At 32.9% G+C, this 20,711-nt stretch overlaps 1 protein-coding gene across 12 annotated transcripts in view; it reads left to right on the top strand.

The window, feature by feature from the left end:
• The window catches only part of PTPN13 (protein tyrosine phosphatase non-receptor type 13), a 167,612-nt gene that overhangs the window by 52,602 nt on the left and 94,299 nt on the right, over positions 1-20,711 (top strand). For all 12 annotated transcript variants that reach the window (XM_036227741.1, XM_036227737.1, XM_036227732.1 and 9 more), the window contains exons 3-6: positions 1,575-1,753; positions 8,309-8,374; positions 10,724-10,909; positions 16,041-16,128. In XM_036227741.1, the coding sequence (XP_036083634.1) occupies positions 1,575-1,753; positions 8,309-8,374; positions 10,724-10,909; positions 16,041-16,128 (519 nt within the window). The remainder of the gene's footprint in view (positions 1-1,574; positions 1,754-8,308; positions 8,375-10,723; positions 10,910-16,040; positions 16,129-20,711) is intronic.

Raw genomic sequence — 20,711 nt, 5'->3', positions numbered from 1 at the left:
TTGCTGATCTTGGTTATGCCAGTAAGCGAATAAATCTCATTGTAATTTCAGAGTGATGAGCAATTATGGATTGCTTTTGCTTTCAACAGTTTGTGTTCCATTAGAACATATTTTGCCATAAGAATTGTGAGCCATGTTTTTAGCAGCCTGATGTGTGGATGGATTAGACTGTGAGGACCATTGGTCTGTAACTCAGCTTCGGTGCAACATAAGATGTGCTGACTGATTAAAAGATACATTCAAACACATTTTTCTTCTTAGATGCATTTATTAAAGACATATTTCAGATTTATAAAAATGCAAGAGAGCATATATGGTTGGTTTTTTAATCTTCAAAGAAGGAATGAATTTTAATAATTTACTTTTTTATTGATGTAAGTCAAAATCTGATGATCGGAATCTTGGCCATAGGTAGCGGTTAATATGTCATCAAGGATGAATGATTCAGTTATAATAATAATAGCTTTCAGAAACATAAATACTGTATGTTGATAAACTGTTCTATATAGACTTTTGTTAATTTCTTATGACTTGACTCAGATATCACTATAACCCATTCAGATTGAATAATAATGATATTGGCATTCACAAGCCTTTTGTGACTTTCCTATAGCAGTTTCTTGAGTCTCTAATCCAATTCACTTAGCAGTTACCTTAGAACTTATATTAACTTCTTTTTGAAATGGGAGTTCCCTCTACTGCTATGTTCATTTTATTGAACCTAATGTATAGATTTACTTTTGAAAGGAGGACTGCTGAAATCTTAAGGAATCTTTTGAACACTCTTAAGTGAGCTCTCAGGCACCCATACAGGCAAGCAAAATAAAGTTAGAGACCTGATTGATCATATTCGATAATACAGAGGCTGCCTGAAATTCTAGTGGAATAATGAACCAATGCAAACAAGACAATATCCAAGTTCAAAAAATGCATCTTTTAACACAAAAATATAGACTTTCATTGTAGTTAGAAACTTTACTAGTTCCAAATTTGATGAATTATCAAAAGGAATTCTTTTCCATCAGTTTCAGAACACTATAGTTTAAATCAGGGAGTCTTACCCTAGAATTCATGAATAGGCTATAAGAAGAGCCATGAACCCCTTTTGTATACAGAGTTTGTTTTTCTAGACAATTTCTTTTAAAGAGATCATAGTTTTCAACAGATAATCAAAAGAATCCATGATCCCTCCCCAGAAGTTTAAGAACTACTCATCGTTATCCATATATACATATGTATATATGTATATGTTATATATATATAATTGTGATAAAGCATTTGAACCAAGTTTAATTCTTAAGATTGACAATGATAGCTCTTTATAGTTTCTAAGATCTACCATCTAAATTTTGAAATATTAAGCCAAATCAAGGCATTATTGTTATAATACTAGCAATAGTAGACATGTGAAATTTTCTTTCTGTAGCATGTTGATTTGGCTTATGTAACTACAATTAACCGGATAAATGAATAGGCTCAGATATTCATTTAAGTGATCTGTGGCTCCTCTGATATAATTCTAAGCAACTGCAATTGTCTCCTTTTTCTTTTTATTCCGTGTGGTTATAAACCAGTAAGCATAGCTGATCCTGCTGCCCTCGGCTTCATCATTTCTCCGTGGTCTCTGCTGTTGCTGCCATCTGGTAGTGTGTCATTTACAGATGAAAACATTTCCAATCAGGACCTTCGAGCATTCACTGCACCAGAAGTTCTTCAAAATCAGTCACTAACGTCTCTCTCAGATGTTGAAAAGGTAACTGTTAAGTCTTTTTTCCTTGAAAAAAATGCACTGAACTTTTAAAAATAACTGTGTGTTTCAAGAAGTTCATATTTATTTTACTTAAGAATTCAAAATTGTTTTCTAGAAATTAATGGATCTAAGAAAAATATGAATAAATGTGAGCCATTATTAATTGATGTTTACAAATACTTATTAAATACCCACTGTGTATAAAACATTGTGCTCATAAGGAAGATACAAATATAACTAGAAAATTGATCCTAATCATATTATGCTAAGTGAAATAAGTCAGAAAAAGACAGATACCATATGATTTCACTTATATGTGGAATCTAAAGAACAAAATAAACTAATAAACACAACAGAAACAGACTCATAGATACAGAGAACAAACTGGTGATTGCAAGATGTGAGCGGGGTAGGAGGGCTAGGTTAAAAGGGTAAAGGGATTAAAAACAACTTGGTAGTTACAAAATAGTCACAGGAATGTGAAGTACAGCATAGAGAATAGAGTCAATAATATTGTAATAACTATGTATAGTGCCAAGTGGGTACTAGAGTTATCGGGGGGAATCACTTCATAAATTATATATATGTCTAACCACTATGCTGTACACCTGAAACTAATTAATAATAATATTGAATGTCAACTCTATTGGAAAAATAAACATTAAAAATAAATAAATAAGTTAATTAAAATTTAAAAAGTAAAACTGATCCTGATCAACACATATAGAACACATATATAGTAGAATAAAATAACTGCTATATAGAGGTATAAATATTTGGGGAATCTAGAGGAGGAACAATTAATTATTAGTGTAGAACAAGATCACAGAGAAGGTAGTATGTATATTGGACTTTGTTGAATGAGTAGAATTTAGAAAAGTGAAAGTAGGTAGAACTGGGCACTTTGCTCAGAGTTATTAGTATCTGGAATGACAGGTAAGAAATTAACCACTGTGTTGGGGGAATGTTTTACTAGACCAACTAGGCTAGAGTATTAGCTATCTGGAAGGCTAAAGCTAGGGAAATAAAGGGAAGCCATAGGTCAGGATGAAAAAGATTTTAATGAAAGAACTTGAGACTTTCTTCTCAGACAGTGGGGATTTATCATATTTTTAGGAGAATGATATGATGAGATTTGTGACTTCAGAAGGTAAGTTTGACAAAAGTGGATAACTACATTAGATGAAAGATTGTGTAGGAATCTAACTGGAAAGTTGCTAATTTAGAGAAAAGAACTGAATGCAAGATACAGTGGAAGCAAAGCTGACTGAGTTTGGCAATTCATTCAATGGAACAATGAAGAAGGAAAAGTTTATGATAGAAATAGTCAGTCTGAGTATGGTGACACCATTGACATCAAAAGGAGATCTAATTTCATTGCCGAGGCTATGAAAAAAAATTAGAACAAATATATATTGTATTTGTACCTGGCTGTGATAATTTACAAATGGAATTTTAGAGAATTCAGTATTGGCTATGAATATAATTTTCCATATAACATTCCACAGAACTATGAAAATTAACCTAATAATTTTCTAAAGTAAAGTTGTTAAAAAGTATGTGCATTTAAAATTTTGCTATACATTGCATAATTCCCATCTAAAGGAATTGTCCTAATTTATCCTTTTGCTGACGATATGAATGTTTCTCCCTTCAGAAAGGGAGAGGGAGAGACCGAGAAAAGGAGTGTTGTGGGTGCAGAGAGAGAGAAAATGAATGAATGTGTGTGTGTTGATTAATGAACATCCCTTCATTCTGTACACTCTATGATTCATTTAATAATAATGAACTTTTAAAATACAGAGGGTAATTAATAAGCATGTTGTATGTGCAAATTATTTTATGCTTGAGAATTCTGTATCTTAATTGAGCTTCTTTGGATAGCTGCAAACCAATGAACTGGCACACTAAGTGTCTGAGCACTTTATGGGGGAGGGTGTCTATAACCTTATCTGTCTCCCAAGTGGGTCTGGTCACCTCAGAAAAACTAAGAAGAAGTTCAGTAGACTAAAGCCATGAATATTTTAGTTTCAAAAACTTCTACTGAATTATAGAAGCATTTTCTCTAATTATGAAAAATTTTGCACAGGAATTTATTAATTCTTTCTACAAGATATTTAAAACCCACAACAAAAGGAGAAAAAATGCCTGCTAGAAATTTTAGGCACACATGTGCTTTTCTGATTTGCTAGGGGTTTTCCCAGTTTGCCCTGAGGTGTCAAGATACCCAAATTAGTAAACCTTGTGTTAGATTACATATTTGGGAAAGTGATTGAAACTTCCCTGTGATTGTGGATGGGATGGGTGTGTTGCCATTACTGTTTTAAAGCTGATTTCTTTGTGATCTAATTGGAACTTCTAGCTTACCTCATGTCTCAAGAAGTCCAATGCAATTCTAAATACAAAGAATATCAAAGGCAAATTTTCTGATCCCCTCACCATTTGTGGTGTAAACATAAAGCAAAGATCAGAGAAGTAGCCGTATATTCTAATATTCTAATTTTAATGTGGCAAGGGGTTTTTGAAAAAAAGGATGATAATTGCATTTCATGACTTCGTGAGCTAAAGATGTGCTTTTATAGCACTTAATAAATGCTTGCTATTAATGGTATATAAAATTCAAAAAAAACCTCAGTGCCTACCTAAGACAGTACTGGAATGAATGAATGAATGAATGAATGAATGAATGAATGAAAAGTAAAGAAGTAAGTAAATAAATAAATTATAATGAGTGTTTACTAAGACCTTGATGCATGAAAATGTTCCCTTCATTCAGTGGGACTAGTTTTATAAACTGTACACATATAGTTGCATGAAAAAAGAAATTACCTACTACCAGATATAAAAATAATCACTTTCATTTATCTGCCTTAAAATTTTATTTTTCGAGATAGCATGCCCCTTTAAGTAACTAGACAGGTGTATACAGTTCACACTAAGCTTTTTAATCCTCTGGCTTTTTCTTTTTTACTGGATAATCATCTACTTCCTGCTTGCTTGACACATGGTGTGCTTATTTGGCAATTATTTTGAAGTCACTGTGATGGGATTAGAACCTGAATCAATTTCTTGTGATTTCTCTTTGAAACTATTGATACACTCCAGGGATTTATACTAGATTCCTGATAAATGAAGGAATATTTGTTTAATTGTTCATTACCACTAACTTGCAGTCTTAATTTCAAGAATTGTGGCTCCTACCATCTCTATGCTTCTTGAAAATCGAGGGTCATCTTTAGAAGCACATACCCATAAATCTACTTCCTCAACTTTGGCAGAAGCTTCAAATGAACTTGGCAAAAATAAAAAGGCCAAACGACCTTCACCACACTCTATACTGCATTTATTACGTGTTAAATATTATTAATTCATCCTTTCTCTTCTCCTCCCCATTTGTTCATTCATTCATGCATAAATTTGACAAGAGTACTTGTCATATGCGAGTACTCTGTGAGTCAGTGAAGAAGAAATTCAGGACTCTCTAGTATTGGAGTCTAACATGTACTTACACAATTAAATTGAAATTTTCAAATGCTAAGGTTGTGGAGATATCACCTCACACCCATTAGGATGGCCACTATCAAAAGAATAGAAAATAATAAATGTTGACATAGCTGCAGAGAAATTGGAACCTTTGTACACTCTTGGTGGGAATGTACAATGGTGCAGACATTATCGAAAACAGTTCCTCAAAAAAATCAAAAATAGAATTACTGTGTGATTTAGCAAACTCACTTCTGGGTATATAACCAAAGAATTCAGAGTAGGATCTGGAAGAGATATTTCCACATCTTGATGGAATCATGGCAACATTATTCTCAATAGCCAAGAGGTGGAAGCAACTCAAATGTCCATCAATGAATGAATGGTGAATGGTATATACGTATATAAAATATTACGCAGACTTTAAAAATATTACGTGTATACAGAATAATATAGGGTATTATACAGACTTTAAAAAGAAGGAAATCCTATCACATTCTACAAATAAATGACCCCGAGGACATTATGCTAAGCAAATAAGCCAATCACAAAAGGACAAATACTGTATGATTATATTCATATGAAGTATCTAAAGTAGTCAAATCATAGAAACAGAAACTTATAAAAGTGGTTATCTAGAGCTGGTGAGGGGGGAAGGAGGAATTAGTGTTTAATGGGTATAAAGTTTCAGTTTTGCAAGATGACAAAGTTCTGGAAATCTGGCACACAACAATATGAATATCCTTAACACTACTGAACTGTACACTTAAAAATGGTAAAGATGATAAATTTAATGTCATATGTTTTTTGCCACAATTAAAAGAAAACCGAATGACTTTTGGAAACAACCTAAGTGTCCAAGGATGACTGGATAAAGAAAACATGGTATATCTATGCAAAGGAATATTTAGCCAAGATATGGAAACAACATAAGTGTCCATTGGTGGATTAATGGATAAAGAAAATGTGTGTGAGAGTGTGTGTGTGTGTGTGTGTGGCTTAATAATATTAAGCCATAAGAAATAATGAAATCTTACCATTTGTGACAACACAGATGGACCTTGAGGGCATTATGTTAGTGAAATAAGTCAGACAGAGAAAAACAAATACCAAATGCTCTCACTATGGAATCTAAAAAACAAAGCAGCACTCACCTCTACAGGAAGCCATTCTGGCCTGCTATACAGCTATACTAAGAGAGGGGAATAAATCATCTCCGCTCATCAGGTGCAGAGAGTGCTGCTACAAATAGGGCCTAATCGAAGATCACAAAACTGCAAACTCCTTGGCAAGCTAAATGGTTAAGCAATAGAAGTGAGGGGCAGATCAAAAACATTTTTTTAACCTATACTGCCTGATTTCTTTTAGGCTCTGGGCTTGCCAATATCTTTAATAGAAGTATTTATTTGTTAGTTGGATTATGTGAGCCATTTTCTTTTCCTTTTTTTCTTATTAAAAAAAAAAGCAAAGGGAAATATGAAGACCAAATACTTTACCGTTTTTGAATAATCCTTTTTTGCATGACCTTCCTCCTTTCTATACAATGTCTGTAACTAGACTATAACTCATCACTTGCTATTTATCAACCAATGAGCAAAGTGCTCTCAGTCATTGTTACTGTATTAAATTAATTACAGTCTGGTATCACTGATCTTCTCTATGCCTGTATCTTTTCAGGCTGCAGCAATAGTAGAAACTCTTAACTTATGAATAATACGTATGGAAATATTATCCACTTTTACTCTATAGGTTGTTTTGGAATAAATGACAAAATAAACATTTTTCTTTGTATTCTGTAAAAAATATTTCTCTATTATTAGGTACCAGATGGTATTATATAAGCTCCGAATCTCTTAACAGCAGGAAAAAAAATGGAAAATGATTACTTATAAGATTAACTGTCCTCATTTTCAGCTGATAATCTTGCTTACTGTTTCACAGGGGAGGACGGGGGGGAGTAGAAACAATCAGGTGAGATTTTTCCCAGAATCGCACGACCAGATGACCCATAATAAAATCCCATGTTCTCTGCATCCTCTGTAAAGCCCACCTTCTATTCGTGCATCAGTGTCTACCTCCCCCCACTCACCAACGGTGTCCCCCCAACAATCTCCACTCTCTCCTGCAATTCTAAGTTTTCCCTGTTGGATCATTCCTGCCAATGTAAAAGTATGTTGTTATTTTTACGGTCCTTAAGCAGCAAATAACACAAAAGAAACCTTTTTTTGACCCAGCTTCATTCTCTATGTACTACCGCATGCATTCATTGTAAGAAAAATGCTAATCGAAACGGCAATGAGATTTTTTTCTCACTTTTCAAATTGCCAAAAATCCAAATATTCATAACACATTCAATAGATACGGTTTGTACATTAGACCTTTTTGGAAAAAACCTCTAATATGTTGCTGGTAGAAATGCAAAATGATACAGCTTCTTCTTAGGGGAATCTAACAGTATGAGTCAAGAATACGGATGATTTAGTCTTTGTCCTTAATCTCAGAGAATCAGTGCAAGAGAAATACCTGCATGTATAAAATTACACATCAAAAACTATTTGCTGAAACATTATAATAGTAAAATTTGGGGGAAATCCTAATTGCATTAACAACAGATTGACTAAGTAAACAATGCAAAATGGAGTTCCATGCAGTACTAAAAAAGGATAAGAAGATCTCTAAGCATTGACATGGAAATATCTTGTTAAATTAAAAATGCAAGTAATTTTTAAAGTTTCTAACTTTTTGTAAAAGAAGATGAAAGTAAGACTGTACATTCATATTTGCTTGAGTTTGCATAAAGAAACTTTAAAGTAAATAAGAACTAATAAAAATGTTTGCTCATAGAGGGTAGGCCAGGGAATTGGGGAAGGCGGAGAAATATGTTCCAAAAATTTCTGGTTTTATTTTCTGTTTTAAGCTCTCACTTTCTTGAAAAATATGAAATGGTTTTTCTCAAATTGTGTTATACTTTCTTTAGAACCAAAAATGATGAATATATATATATATATAGTACTTGCTAGATTTTTAAATTTTGTTTTACCATAAAATGACTTTTTAACAAAATTCTATTTCTAGATCCATATTTATTCTCTTGGAATGACATTGTATTGGGGGGCTGATCACGAAGTACCTCAGAGCCAAGTAAGTCAAGTTGTCACATTTGTACAACTTTGCACTTTTTTCTCCCCCTCTTTAATTCCTCCCCCCTCCACCCCCCCACACACACTTCCATCCCTGAATCCCTGACCCATGGATGTTGCTGTTTCCCCTTAAGAGCTGGATCTCTGAAGGTGAGGCATCTCCTCCCACCCACTTGAGATGCACACCGGGACCTGGTGCACCTGGGATATGGTCCGTGGCCCCGACATACTAACCACTACACTGTGGAGCCACCCCCAACTTTACACTTTTTAAAAAGCTCTTACACATACCTGTGTGTTCTACAGCATGCTGTCAGGCACACTAGAATTACTATGCCGATTATTAATAATCATATTAATAATGTCACACTTTCAGAATGATATAATAATAAAGTACTAAAGAAATTATTTTTCTTAGAATATTCTTAGAATAATTCAATCACTACCCAGGTTTCAATAGTTTAGTCTGTGAGATGTAGCAACCTCTTCAAAAATCATAGCAAGAGGAATGGGAGTGCATTTTATTTCTTCTAATTTAATGACCGATAAAGAGGGATTGTAAATATCTTTGATGATTCATTCTTATACTGAAAGTGATAAACTTTTTTTATGTCAAAACGATAAGAATAATAGCTCTAACTATGCCTCAGAGTATGGTTTATAGTTCATTACTTTTTTCTTTTCACTTCGAAAGTCATACTTCACTACCCTGCACAGCAGACACAGATATTAAACTAACAGTTTCTGAAGCCTTAGGCTCTGACAACTATTGGGCTACTTCTAGTCTTTATTTTCTAAAATGATTCCGATTCCTAAAGACCCAATGTAAACATAGTAGTAAATAGTAATTGAATATCTACAAATCGCTATATTTCATCAAAGCAAAGATACAATGTATAGAATTAGATTTTATTATAGGTATTTAGAAGTCAAAAACAAAAATAACTTGGTGTGTTTATTAAATTAAGAAGTTACACACATTTTAGGCTTTTATTCTAAAACTTAAACATCTTAAGATCCATGAAAGATGAATGATAGTCTTCAACTTGATTTAGTTTCACTTTACATCACAAAAAATACTGTGCATTTACTTTTATCTCCTCAGGTTCTATTCTATAAATATAATGAGAAAGTTAAATTATTACTGGAAATACTGATGTCATGTTAATTATATAACCTAACTTACATATAAAATTTGATCACAGCCTATCATTAATACTTTATACTTTTTTCTGCTAACTAAAAATAAAGTCAATATCAATAATGTGTGAGTTGGAGAAGTATAGACTTTTACTTATATTTTGCTATTAGAAATTATAATTATTTTGGAACTATCTAATATTAATTCAGGTGTTTATTAAGCACCTGCATTGTGTCAGAAACTGCACGAAACACTAGGAATATATGAAAGCCTGTGCCTGTGGAGTCCGTTCGTGAGTACGGACAACTAAATAATCAATTATAACAGTGTGATGAATGCCATGTCAGGGACAATGGGGGGTGCTATGGAAAATCGGAGTTGGAGCCTCTAACTAAACTTGGAAGGCTGAAATTAGTTTATTAAAGGACACTGCATTTAAGCTGTATCTAAAGGATATAGTACCCAGTGGATGAAAAGTAAAAGGGAAAACATGTTTAAACCAAAGTGGATGTACCAGTTTAAACTCCCATTAGCAATGCTCCAGTCCTCACCAATACTTTGTATTATCAGTATTTCTATTTTTAACCATTCTGTTGAGTGTGTAGTGGCTTCTTTTTATGGTTTTAATTTGCATTTCTTGGTATGGTTATTGGACATTTGGATATAATATTCTACAAATTATTTCAACTAATTTAAAAAATTTCACATTCTGGTTTCTCTGTTTCACCAACATAATGAGCACTTATATTTAAATGATCCTGAGTCATTGCAATTTTGAAATCTCTTCTAATTTATCATGCCAGATTACATTTAATATGTATTGAATATATCACATTTTATTGAATGTTAGGAAATTGTTTATTCCCACAAAATGATATGTATATAGAAACTGCTCACCAAAATATTTGAATAAGCAAAGAATTGTATTTCTTTATTGTACAGAGAAACCCAGAGTTTTTTTCTGTAATACTTCTTATCTTAGGAGATGTATATTAATCATCTTCTGCTAGTAATTTTTTTTTTTTTTTGGAATATGAAAAGGGAAAATGCAGCAAATTATACATAGTACTAGATAAGGAATTAATTTCCTCCAAGTATTTGAAGTTCGTTTGGAATGGTTCCTTTGTCTGCTAGAATGGCTTGTATCACATTAGATTTGTAAGGTTTACTCACTTTTGTCAACATGGCTTTTCCTTTCTTTATATTCAGCCTATCAAGCTTGGAGATCATCTCAACAGCATACTGCTTGGAATGTGTGAGGATGTTATTTACGCTCGGGTTTCTGTTCGGACAGTCTTGGACGCCTGCAGTGCCCACATTAGGAACAGCAATTGTGCACCTTCATTTTCCTATGTGAAGCAGTTGGTAAAACTGGTTCTGGGAAATCTTTCTGGGGTAAGCTACAGTTCCAATTGATACATTAGTCATATTTTTAAATTTAGTCACATATCACAAAATTTTCTTTAAATATACTATACAAGTAGCATTTTCTCAATGATGACTAGGAATACCAGATTGCATTTCTTGTTCTAATTTTAATCGTTTATTCGAAATAATACTTAAAATTAGAAGCCCAGTGCACTAACGTAGTCTCCTAGATTTTATGAGACTTAGTCTTTTCTTTAGACCTTTATTTCATCAAGTGTCATAGAATCACAGCATATTAGAGCTAAAAATATTTGCTCTTGCCTTGTGGTTCTGTCCATTGTGAAAAAAAAAAAAAATCAACATGCACATTGGGTTTTAGAATTATTTAAATGCACTTCCTGTTGCTTTATACTTCTTTCTTGGCCCCTTATTTGTCTGGGCCCCTCAAGTGTTCCCAAAACTCTCTCCACCTTCTCTGGACACTGGCATCTGGTGCGTATGGGGGTACATGTGTATATCCTTGTCATATTGCCCCAAACCTGGATTCTTCCACTTTCTCTCCTGTCTTGGATATAAAGAATCCCAAGAATGACAAACTCTATATCTAATAATCCCACCTCTGCATTTCTTAAACTATATTCTGTCTTATTTGCCCTAGTTTAGATACACTGTGGGTTTTAAAATCTGGTCTAGAGATAAATTTTATCTGTTCTCACCCTGTAGAGTTATGGTCCCTGAGTTGTAGCCCCTCTTCTTTGTGTGGGCTGCAGATTTACCACTGTTGCAGTGTTCTTGCTGGCTTCCTCATCTCTAGGAGTTTAGTTCTGCCATCTTACCAGGATGTCGTTTGGCTGGCAGAAGTATATCCAAATTCCACGTACTTTACCAGTTGATTAGAAACAGGCTCAGAGATTCTTCTATGCAAGTGGTTTGTAAACTGTACCCTGCGGACCCTTTGCAGTTCTGTAATGAGGGGATTGCAGATAGTAAAGGCTGAGTAAATAGGGGTTTTGGCTACTTATTTCCCCTTCTTAACTAGAGTCACTTCACTTTTATTTATTTGTTTGTGTTCCTGCAAGTGATTTTTTTTTGAACAAAGTTAAAGCTACTAAAAATCTATAAAATTCTCTATTCAAACCAAAGTACCACATATATTCAAAAACATTTTTGTCTAAAAAATTTTTCTATGATTAAATAAGCTTGAGGAAAAACTATTTAAGAGAAATAATGTATATTTTCACTGCAGAACTTCTCAGAGCCTTTATTACACTAGATTATATTACAACCTTAAGAAGAGATAGATAAGCATTTAGGTGAAACATTTTCTAAATTTATTTGGGTCTCTTTTCACAGATCTTCTCATAATGCTCTATAAAGCTCCCTTTGAGAAATATTGATCTATATTAACACCTCTCTTTATAAATAAGAAAATTGAGATTCACACAGCTTATCGGACTTATGTTTCCTAGTAGTCAGTCCAGGGATCTTTCTTTTATACCACAGTTCCCCCAAGATTTTTGTCCTATTGCTGATTTTACTCCTGTAATATAGTAAATTTGCTGAAAATATTTTTTATTCTGTCTTTCCATAAAAAAAGAAATATTCTTCCATGAAATTCTATTATCTATCCAATAATTGCCCATATTTGATAAAATATCTCCATCCCTTTTAATATTGAGTTCAGTTGATTACAACAGCTATATACTGCTCATCAACATATGAAACCTGTGCTTGATACTGTAGGAGATAAAAATTTAAATAAAATATGCTTTTCCTTTTGAGAGCTCTTATTTAAAGTTCTGCAATGATATATACAAATATATAAAATGTAAAGAAAGGTTTGAAGAGTAACAGTAAAATTTTTCAAAGCTATGCCAGTTTGAGGAGAAAGTATACAAGTTATAACCACAATGACAAACAGCTTTAAATATTTACCACTTCTTTTGTAGATTAAAGTACTTGACTGGTATTTGAGAGTGATGGATACTTTTATCTAACCTACCAGAAATAGAATCTTAGAACTTTGAAAGGAGGAAAGAAAAGCATATTATGTTCCTTCGTGTACATTTTCCTATGTTGGAAGAAGTATTAGAATGTGAAAAAGAAATAAAGTTTATGGACTAGGACAATGTGAGTGGGTAGGAAGGAGAAAGAGACATTGATCAGGCCAGGGCTAATAACTAGACCACCATCTGCCACCCCACTCTGTTCTAAACAACCATCATTTGGATTCTACCAGTTGTGGCCTAACTGGCTCCCAAAATATATATCCCCTGCCCTCATCTAGTCCCCATACCACAGCCAGAATAATCCTTTAAAGTAAAAATTGATGATGCTACTGCCCCATTTTCTCTCTTCTCTGGTTTTTCTTTTTAATAACTTGAATGTTTGTATCCTCCTAAAATTCATATGTTGAAGGCCTAACCCCCAATGTGATGATATTTGGAGATACGGCCTTTGGGAGGCGATTAGGGTTAGAGGAGGTCATGAGAATGAAGGGAGTAGTGCCCTATAAGAAGAGACACCAGAGAGCGTGCTCAAACACGCACTCTTTCTCCCTTCCCTTCCCATGTCTGCCATATGAGAACACAGCAAGAAAGCAGTTGTCTGAGAGCCAGGAATTGAGCTTTCACCAAAACCACCCGTGCTGGCGCCCTGGTTTCAGACTTCCAGCCTCCAGAACTATGAGAATATAAACATCTGTTGGTTAAGCCACCAAGTCTACAGTAGTTGGTTATGGCAGCCCAAACAGACTAAAACATTTCCTGTTATAGTTTCTCAAAGTGCTGTATATATCCTTCCTTCATAAGGGTTACTAGAGCTCAGAAGTAGACATGGACACTTGCAATTTTTGATTATTCAGTAGACTTCATCTTCAGCAGAGAAGGAACTGTATTTTTTTTGCAAGTAAGTGTTCAGTAATTATTTGTTGAAAACAAAACAGAAATAAACTCATAGATAAAGAGAACAAACTGGTGATTGCCAGTTAGCAGGTTGGGGAGCTAGGTGAGAAATGTGAGGGATCAAGAAGCACAAATTGGCAGTTACAAAATAGTCACAAGGATAGGGGAAAATAGTATGGCATAGGGAATCTAGTCAATAATATTGTAGTAACCATATATGCTGCCAGGTGGATACAGGACTTATTGGGAAGATCGCTTCATAAGTTTTAGAAATGTCTAACCACTATGCTGTATACCTGAAACTAATATGATATCGAATGTCAACCGTAATTGAAAAAAAGTTTAACAAAAAGAAATATTAACCTTTAAGAGGAAAAAAAAATTAACACTTTGAACTAGATTTTCTAGACTAGATAGAATAATCCAGGCAAAAGAAAGTAAACTTAAATAAATGCTTTGAAACTGGAAGGAGCAGGGTGTGTTTGAGGAACAGTAATAAGTCTGGTGCGGGGTGTTTAGTAGCCTAAGTAGAGATAACAGTGATCCCCTCATCTTTCCATTGCTCTTGCAAGTCTCCTGGACATCACTGGACAGAAGTAACTCTGACCACTACTGTTTTTTGGGTGTTTACTATGTACCAGGCTTATGTCCTTTTTCATATGTATTCACCATAACAATCCCAGGTTACACGAGATAATTTTAATTTTATCCTCATTTTAGAGATACTGAAGCTAAGGCCCCGAAAGATTAAGTAACTTGCCCATGGTCACAGACATGGTAAAAGACAGAGACAAAATTGCAGCCCGGATCTCTCTGACCGTCAAGCCCATGCTGTTAGCTATTATGCAAGTCTGTAGCTGTTGGTGCCTCCAGTAACTGATAGAATGAGTTAGTCTCACTCATTGTGACATTCATTCTCAGTGACCACAGTCCTTACATACCTAAAATTAATTAGCATAGACTAAAAGTCAGTAGGCTAGCTTATTGGTCCTGGTTCTTCCACTGTTTTAATGTTATAACATTTTTTGACCACGATTTCATTTATCTGTGAAATAGGAAAAACTATTACAAACCATCTACCCACATTACTTCAGTTTTGATGAGCTTTTCAATGTCCTTAGAAGTTTACTTGCTACTTCTCCCTTTATCTATAATGAAAAGATAATAACTAAATAACATAAAGTGCATAAAGCACTTAAGGTAGTGCCTGCTCTATAGTAACTGCTCAATGAACGACAGCTTTTATTAATAGTAGTGCCAAGGCAGAGATTCATACGGATGCAGGATGTTCTTCATCTCTTCTATTACTGATAATATTGTGCGATCTGAACTAATATCATTTAAGTAATTTAAATGATAACATTGTTTCAGAAATATTTCCACTTAAGTCTTTCTATAGCTAGGAAACACAATGCCTTAAATATACTGAAACAAATTTTTAATCCATACTCAAACAAGTTTCCCTTTGTGTATGTGTGTGAACATGTGTGTATGCATGCTATTGGGGACAGATTTAAGTAATTTCTCTTCACCATTCTCTCTCTGTCCATTTATTACTTGAAATTTCCACTCTAATAATCATCTGAATAAACCCAGTGTTCTGTCTAACTTTTCATCAATGTAGGATTTGACCCAATTTGACATGCTTTATTTTAAACAAGTACTCTTGATTAAAGTTACTAAAGTCGAAGACTACTTAAATATTTTATTATAAAGGGGACTGAAAAGAGCATTTATTTAAATGTGTCATCCCTCAATATGTCCACATCGTTTAAAGCATTTCTCAAATGGCATTTCTGGCAGGGAAAATCTAAAAAATTATTTTTGAAAATAATTTAAATCAATACCCTCAATGCCTAGTTACAATCAAGTGAAAGCTTTATTATACCAGATTTAATATGATCTTAAAATTATAATGTAACTTGAGAAATCAAAATAGTTACCAGTTTAGAAAAAACATTTCAAGTTACTGTTTTCAAACGGAACTCATTGTAACTACTTTAATTTGACTTTGTTCCTTAGTTAGATTACTCTTTGATAACTATTTCTTGCCTTTTAAACTCCCTGAAGATGAATTGGCCAGAACTGAGCTACATAAATCTTATCCAAGGAATACAAATTAACAATATCAATGTGGAGTGTCTTTATTGCTACATTCTCCAAAAATTGTTAACTAGTATCATTCTGTAGCCAATTACCATGAAAACAAAAGCAAGATTCTTTGTCAAACTTGATTTTTGATTACCTATTTACAGACGGATCAGCTTTCCCATAACAATGAACAAAAGCCTGATCGAAGCCAGGCTATTCGAGACCGATTGCGAGGAAAAGGATTACCAACAGGTAAGAATATATAAGCAGGAAACTTTTAGGCTTTAACCTTATTTTATTGTTTCCTTTACTTACCTGGCTTGAAAATCTGATCATTGTGACCATAATTAGAACACAAGTGCGTAAAGTAGAGGCAGGGGACAGACAGGAAAACTAGCCGTATTAATATATCAATCTATTAAAGCTTTGCATATATTGATTATTAATATAATCGAGACTCCCACAGTAAATCGTTTCCTTTCTAATATTGTTATATAGCAATATCAATTATTTACTTTATAATCAAGTTGATTTTTTTAAAGGAAATTATTAGAAATTCCAAACATGACATTAAAGTTAAGTTTTAGTCTTGGCTTTTTTTGTAAAATGAACTTTTGCTTTTTCTGGTTATTTTTGTTCTCTTTATTTCTCATCAAGCAATATTGATAATTATAATAATATAAACATTAAAAATATTTTATAGGTGAAATATTTTATTATCTTATTGGAGTTGAGGAGAAGTAAATGTAAATGTGTTTTAAATATATTATAATAAAACATTCTCATTGATATAGTCAGATTAAAAAACTAAGATGCCTAACTTTTTAGTTTAATCAGAGCACAAGTACCTTATTTGAAACCTATGATAAGCTCTCATTATGAAAACTAAATACAGATTTTTGATTATCTGGACCAAATTTTTTGCATAATTCAGAACTCATATTCAAGGGAATAATGTGCACTAAGCAAATGTACTGTCGATCTTGAGAAGTCAAATTGTTTCTAATGAAATGATTCTGGAATGATGCAGTTAGTTGGGTGTTTTGGTACTTTCTTTTTACTCATTGTGAATAAGGACTAGTTATCTGAAAAAGTATCTTAGCTTTCAGATTACCAATATAATCAATTTTTTTCCGGTTACATAAGGTTCCTTTTCTAATGCATATATTATTAGTTTATGCAGAAGTAAATACAGAAAGCATATTTTGTTTAATTTACTTTTTACAATGCTTTGATGGCAATTTAAAAAGTATTTTTAACACTTTCTTGTGTTCCCTTAAAGTACTTATATTCTCATATGTAGAGACACACCTTCTTCTTGTAGATAAAAATCTGTTTCCCTTTTTTTTTTTTAAACTATACTAGGAATTGAAATATAATATAGTGCGAACCTTGGTGCTAAGGATAGCACCACTTTCTTAATTCATCAAATTTTAGTCTTCTGTTTTAGAACTGAATGATAACCGAAAATTAGGGGCGAATGTCGACAGCAAGCTGAAAGAGTCTTTTTCAAGGAAACAATGAGTTCTTTAATAATTGAAACATTAGATTTAAAAGAAATGGTTTCTGTTTCTCTTGTCATCTTTCTAGTTTATCTCTCCCTCCCCTCCTCCTGCTTTCTCTCTCCCGTCCTTTCTCTTTCTCCCTCTCTCCCTTCCTACTTGCTTCCTTATTTCTCTTTTCTGTTCTTTATTTAATCTCTTTCTGGAATTCCCTTCTGTTATCGCCTACTATCATTCAGTTGCCATGTTATAAAATTGAAGTTTGTTTGGTCATTACTGTTGACTTTGTAAATATAATATTATATTATTAATCATTCATTTTAAAGATAGTTTTTTTCCTAAGAATAAAAAATGTTCCCTTATATTCAAAAACTTCATTTTATCTCTATTAATTAAAAATCTATGGAAAAGACCACCCTGCCATATTTAATTTATTGAATTTTAAAGACTATCAAGTGTTAACACAGTTTAGATTATATCACTTTCAATGATTCAGTCTTACGATTATAGATGTTAATTATTGTATAATATTTAAGAGACAACAGTTAGAGATTGAACTGAATCTACATCTACTCTATAACATACCTTAAAAACATACCTTAATACCTTAATATCTATATATATTTTTTAAATAAAAGACATATATAAAAGTTAAGTTTACTAGACATATAGATACTAAGGATAGGGAAAACCTACCATACTAAGTACATTATTGTTTTTAGGTGTTTAATGAATATTTGTTGACTGAATGGGTATGAAAAAACTTTTATGAAAGTATTAGATATAATAATGCATTTTTAATACAATTTTAATGATTCAATAAATATATATGACTATGATTTATTTTTTTAGATAACCTAATTTAAACATTGTTTTATGCTAAATAAAAGAAAAACTGTAGTTTGTCATATTGGCTCAAATTTTTAGACTATTAAAACAACAAATATATCTGAAGTTTTAAACCAAGTTATTAATGTCTTTCATTTGTGACTTCGTTTTTATAATACTGAGATTTAATATTATTGTCTAATAGCTCTTTTAAATTTATATTACTAATATACTGTCTAAATGCAGATAATCTAGGATTAATGGTGGTGACTTAAAAATAATGAATGGAGAAATCTTTAAATAGACTGTTCATTGATTTTATTCTCTAATAGTCCTATCTTTTTATTGGAGAATAAAAGCTCCCATATATCTAAACTCATGAGAATTTTTGAGAAATTATCACTCAAGTTTGTCATGCAAAATATACCAATTTTTTTTTATGTTTATATTTTAAGTAATATTAGGGGTCCTTACACAGTAGTCTTTTCAGATCAAGTGCAACAGAAGAGGACTCCTCAGCCTCTCTTAGCTATGCAGTAGTACTGATCAAGGACTTTCTCAATTTACCATTAACAAAGTTATAAAACCACACCTCAAAAACAGAAGCAAAATAATATTCTAATGATAGCCATTACCACACAGAAGCAATGAGAAGCTAATAGTCAATGGTTTATACTAATATAAAAGCTTTAAGATAATAAAGAAAAATTACCTCATGAAGAAATATTTTTCTAGGACACTGGTATTACTTTTGGGCACTGCCACTTCTCAGTTGTCAATAGTTACCTGCTACAAAGCAAGCTTGCTATACTACATTAGTAGTGAAGTACTCTCATTGATGTAAACCAACCTGAAACCTTTATGTAGTGTTAATTTATTAGGCTCCTGACCACAATTATGAATAAAGAAAATGTCAAGATGGGCAGTAAGATACGGATTTAGATTTTAAAAAGTAAGCAATTTTAGATGTAATGCCTTGTAACAACATGATTTGATTGTTCAGTTAAAACTTAACAATAAATTTTTTTGTCTGTGAGTAAATTGCCTTAAAAAGTCCCTCCTTATATCTTACCTCTGAGGTCTGCGTAGAAGCTAAGGCCTAAACTAGTGGGCTGCCCCCACTTTGTTATTTAATACTGCCAATGCTGATAAAACAGCTTCACTAAGCAGAAAGAAAGCAAACATTTCCTGCCAAGCTTACGATGGAAAACTACACCATGATCAGATCAGTATGATAGAGCTTCAGAACTTGGGTATATTGATAATATCATGTTTCTTTTTTATGTGCTTAAACACATTTGTGAGGACAGATGGGGAATCGAGGAGCCTCTTTTAATACTGAAATGTCATTTGAAGTTAGCTTCTAAGAGATGCTGTGAATTTTTTGGGTTTGTGTGTGAGGGGAAAGGTAAATGGTGATATCCAATTAAGGATAATACTAGTCATTTATAACAAAAGTAGTTAAAATACAGTGTCCTTTACAAGGAAGATTATTTTCAACTTAACTGAAATAAATGGAATATGTTCTATGATGAAGACTTTTTGTCCTTAAAATCTTTTATTCACAGCTCTTCAAAGTTTATTGTTCCCCATTTAGTTTTTAGCAAGCTGTGCACCCTCCAACAGGAAAATGTTTATGATTTCATTTTAAATTTGGATGCTTATAATTGTAGATTATCTCATGTCTGTGAATTCTATCTGAACTCAGCCCCCTCAAGATATAGAAAATCCACCTATAATCACCACTTATCCTATTAAATAATGTGATTTGTTTTATTTTAGAATAAACCTAAAACTTTTATAGATCTTTTGATTTCTTGTTTCATGATTTCCTCTTAAAAGAACTTTCAAATTCCCCTTCAGTAGATGATTATATGCTCAGGAAAATAAAGCAGAAGCAAATGGGAGACAAAATTTAGAATTTTATCTTGCCCTTGGTTGGGTTAATTCATTTATCCTGTCATGTCTAAGAAGAAGTCATAATGAATTATATTCACATTTTTGTAGATGAAGGAAGTGGGAAACATGGGCATTAAGTGGCTTGCCCAAGCTCATGGATTGAAGAGTAAAGCTAAAATTAAAACCTACGTATTTTTACTGTAGTTTTTCTGGTGGATTATGCTACCTAAACTGGCTTTTAAAGGTTTCAAAAGGTTATGTAATCAATCTATTTTACAAGCATTTTTAAAAAAAAAAAAAAAATATCTTTAATCAAGAGCTAGAAATACAAAAACAAAGAAGACAGGGTCTGTTGTATTATTTTATTATTCCAGTTGGGGGTGGGGGTGGAAAAATAAGTAGGAGTGATGACAGATATGTAATATAATGAATAATTTTTAATATAATGAAAAAAATGTCCTAAAAGAGGCCCAGCATGCTCTGTGAGTATGGCGGAGGGGCCTACTAGCTCTACCAGGATGGGGAGCTATCAAAGCAGTTTCCACCCAAAACCTTTTAACAGCTCCAATGGCATTACTTTCAGAAACAGCATTAACTTCTTGTGAT

Source organism: Rousettus aegyptiacus, unplaced genomic scaffold (assembly GCF_014176215.1).
Source record: "Rousettus aegyptiacus isolate mRouAeg1 unplaced genomic scaffold, mRouAeg1.p scaffold_m13_p_10, whole genome shotgun sequence".
NCBI classification, from domain to species: Eukaryota; Metazoa; Chordata; class Mammalia; order Chiroptera; family Pteropodidae; genus Rousettus; species Rousettus aegyptiacus.
This window is presented reverse-complemented; position numbering and strand designations above follow the sequence as displayed.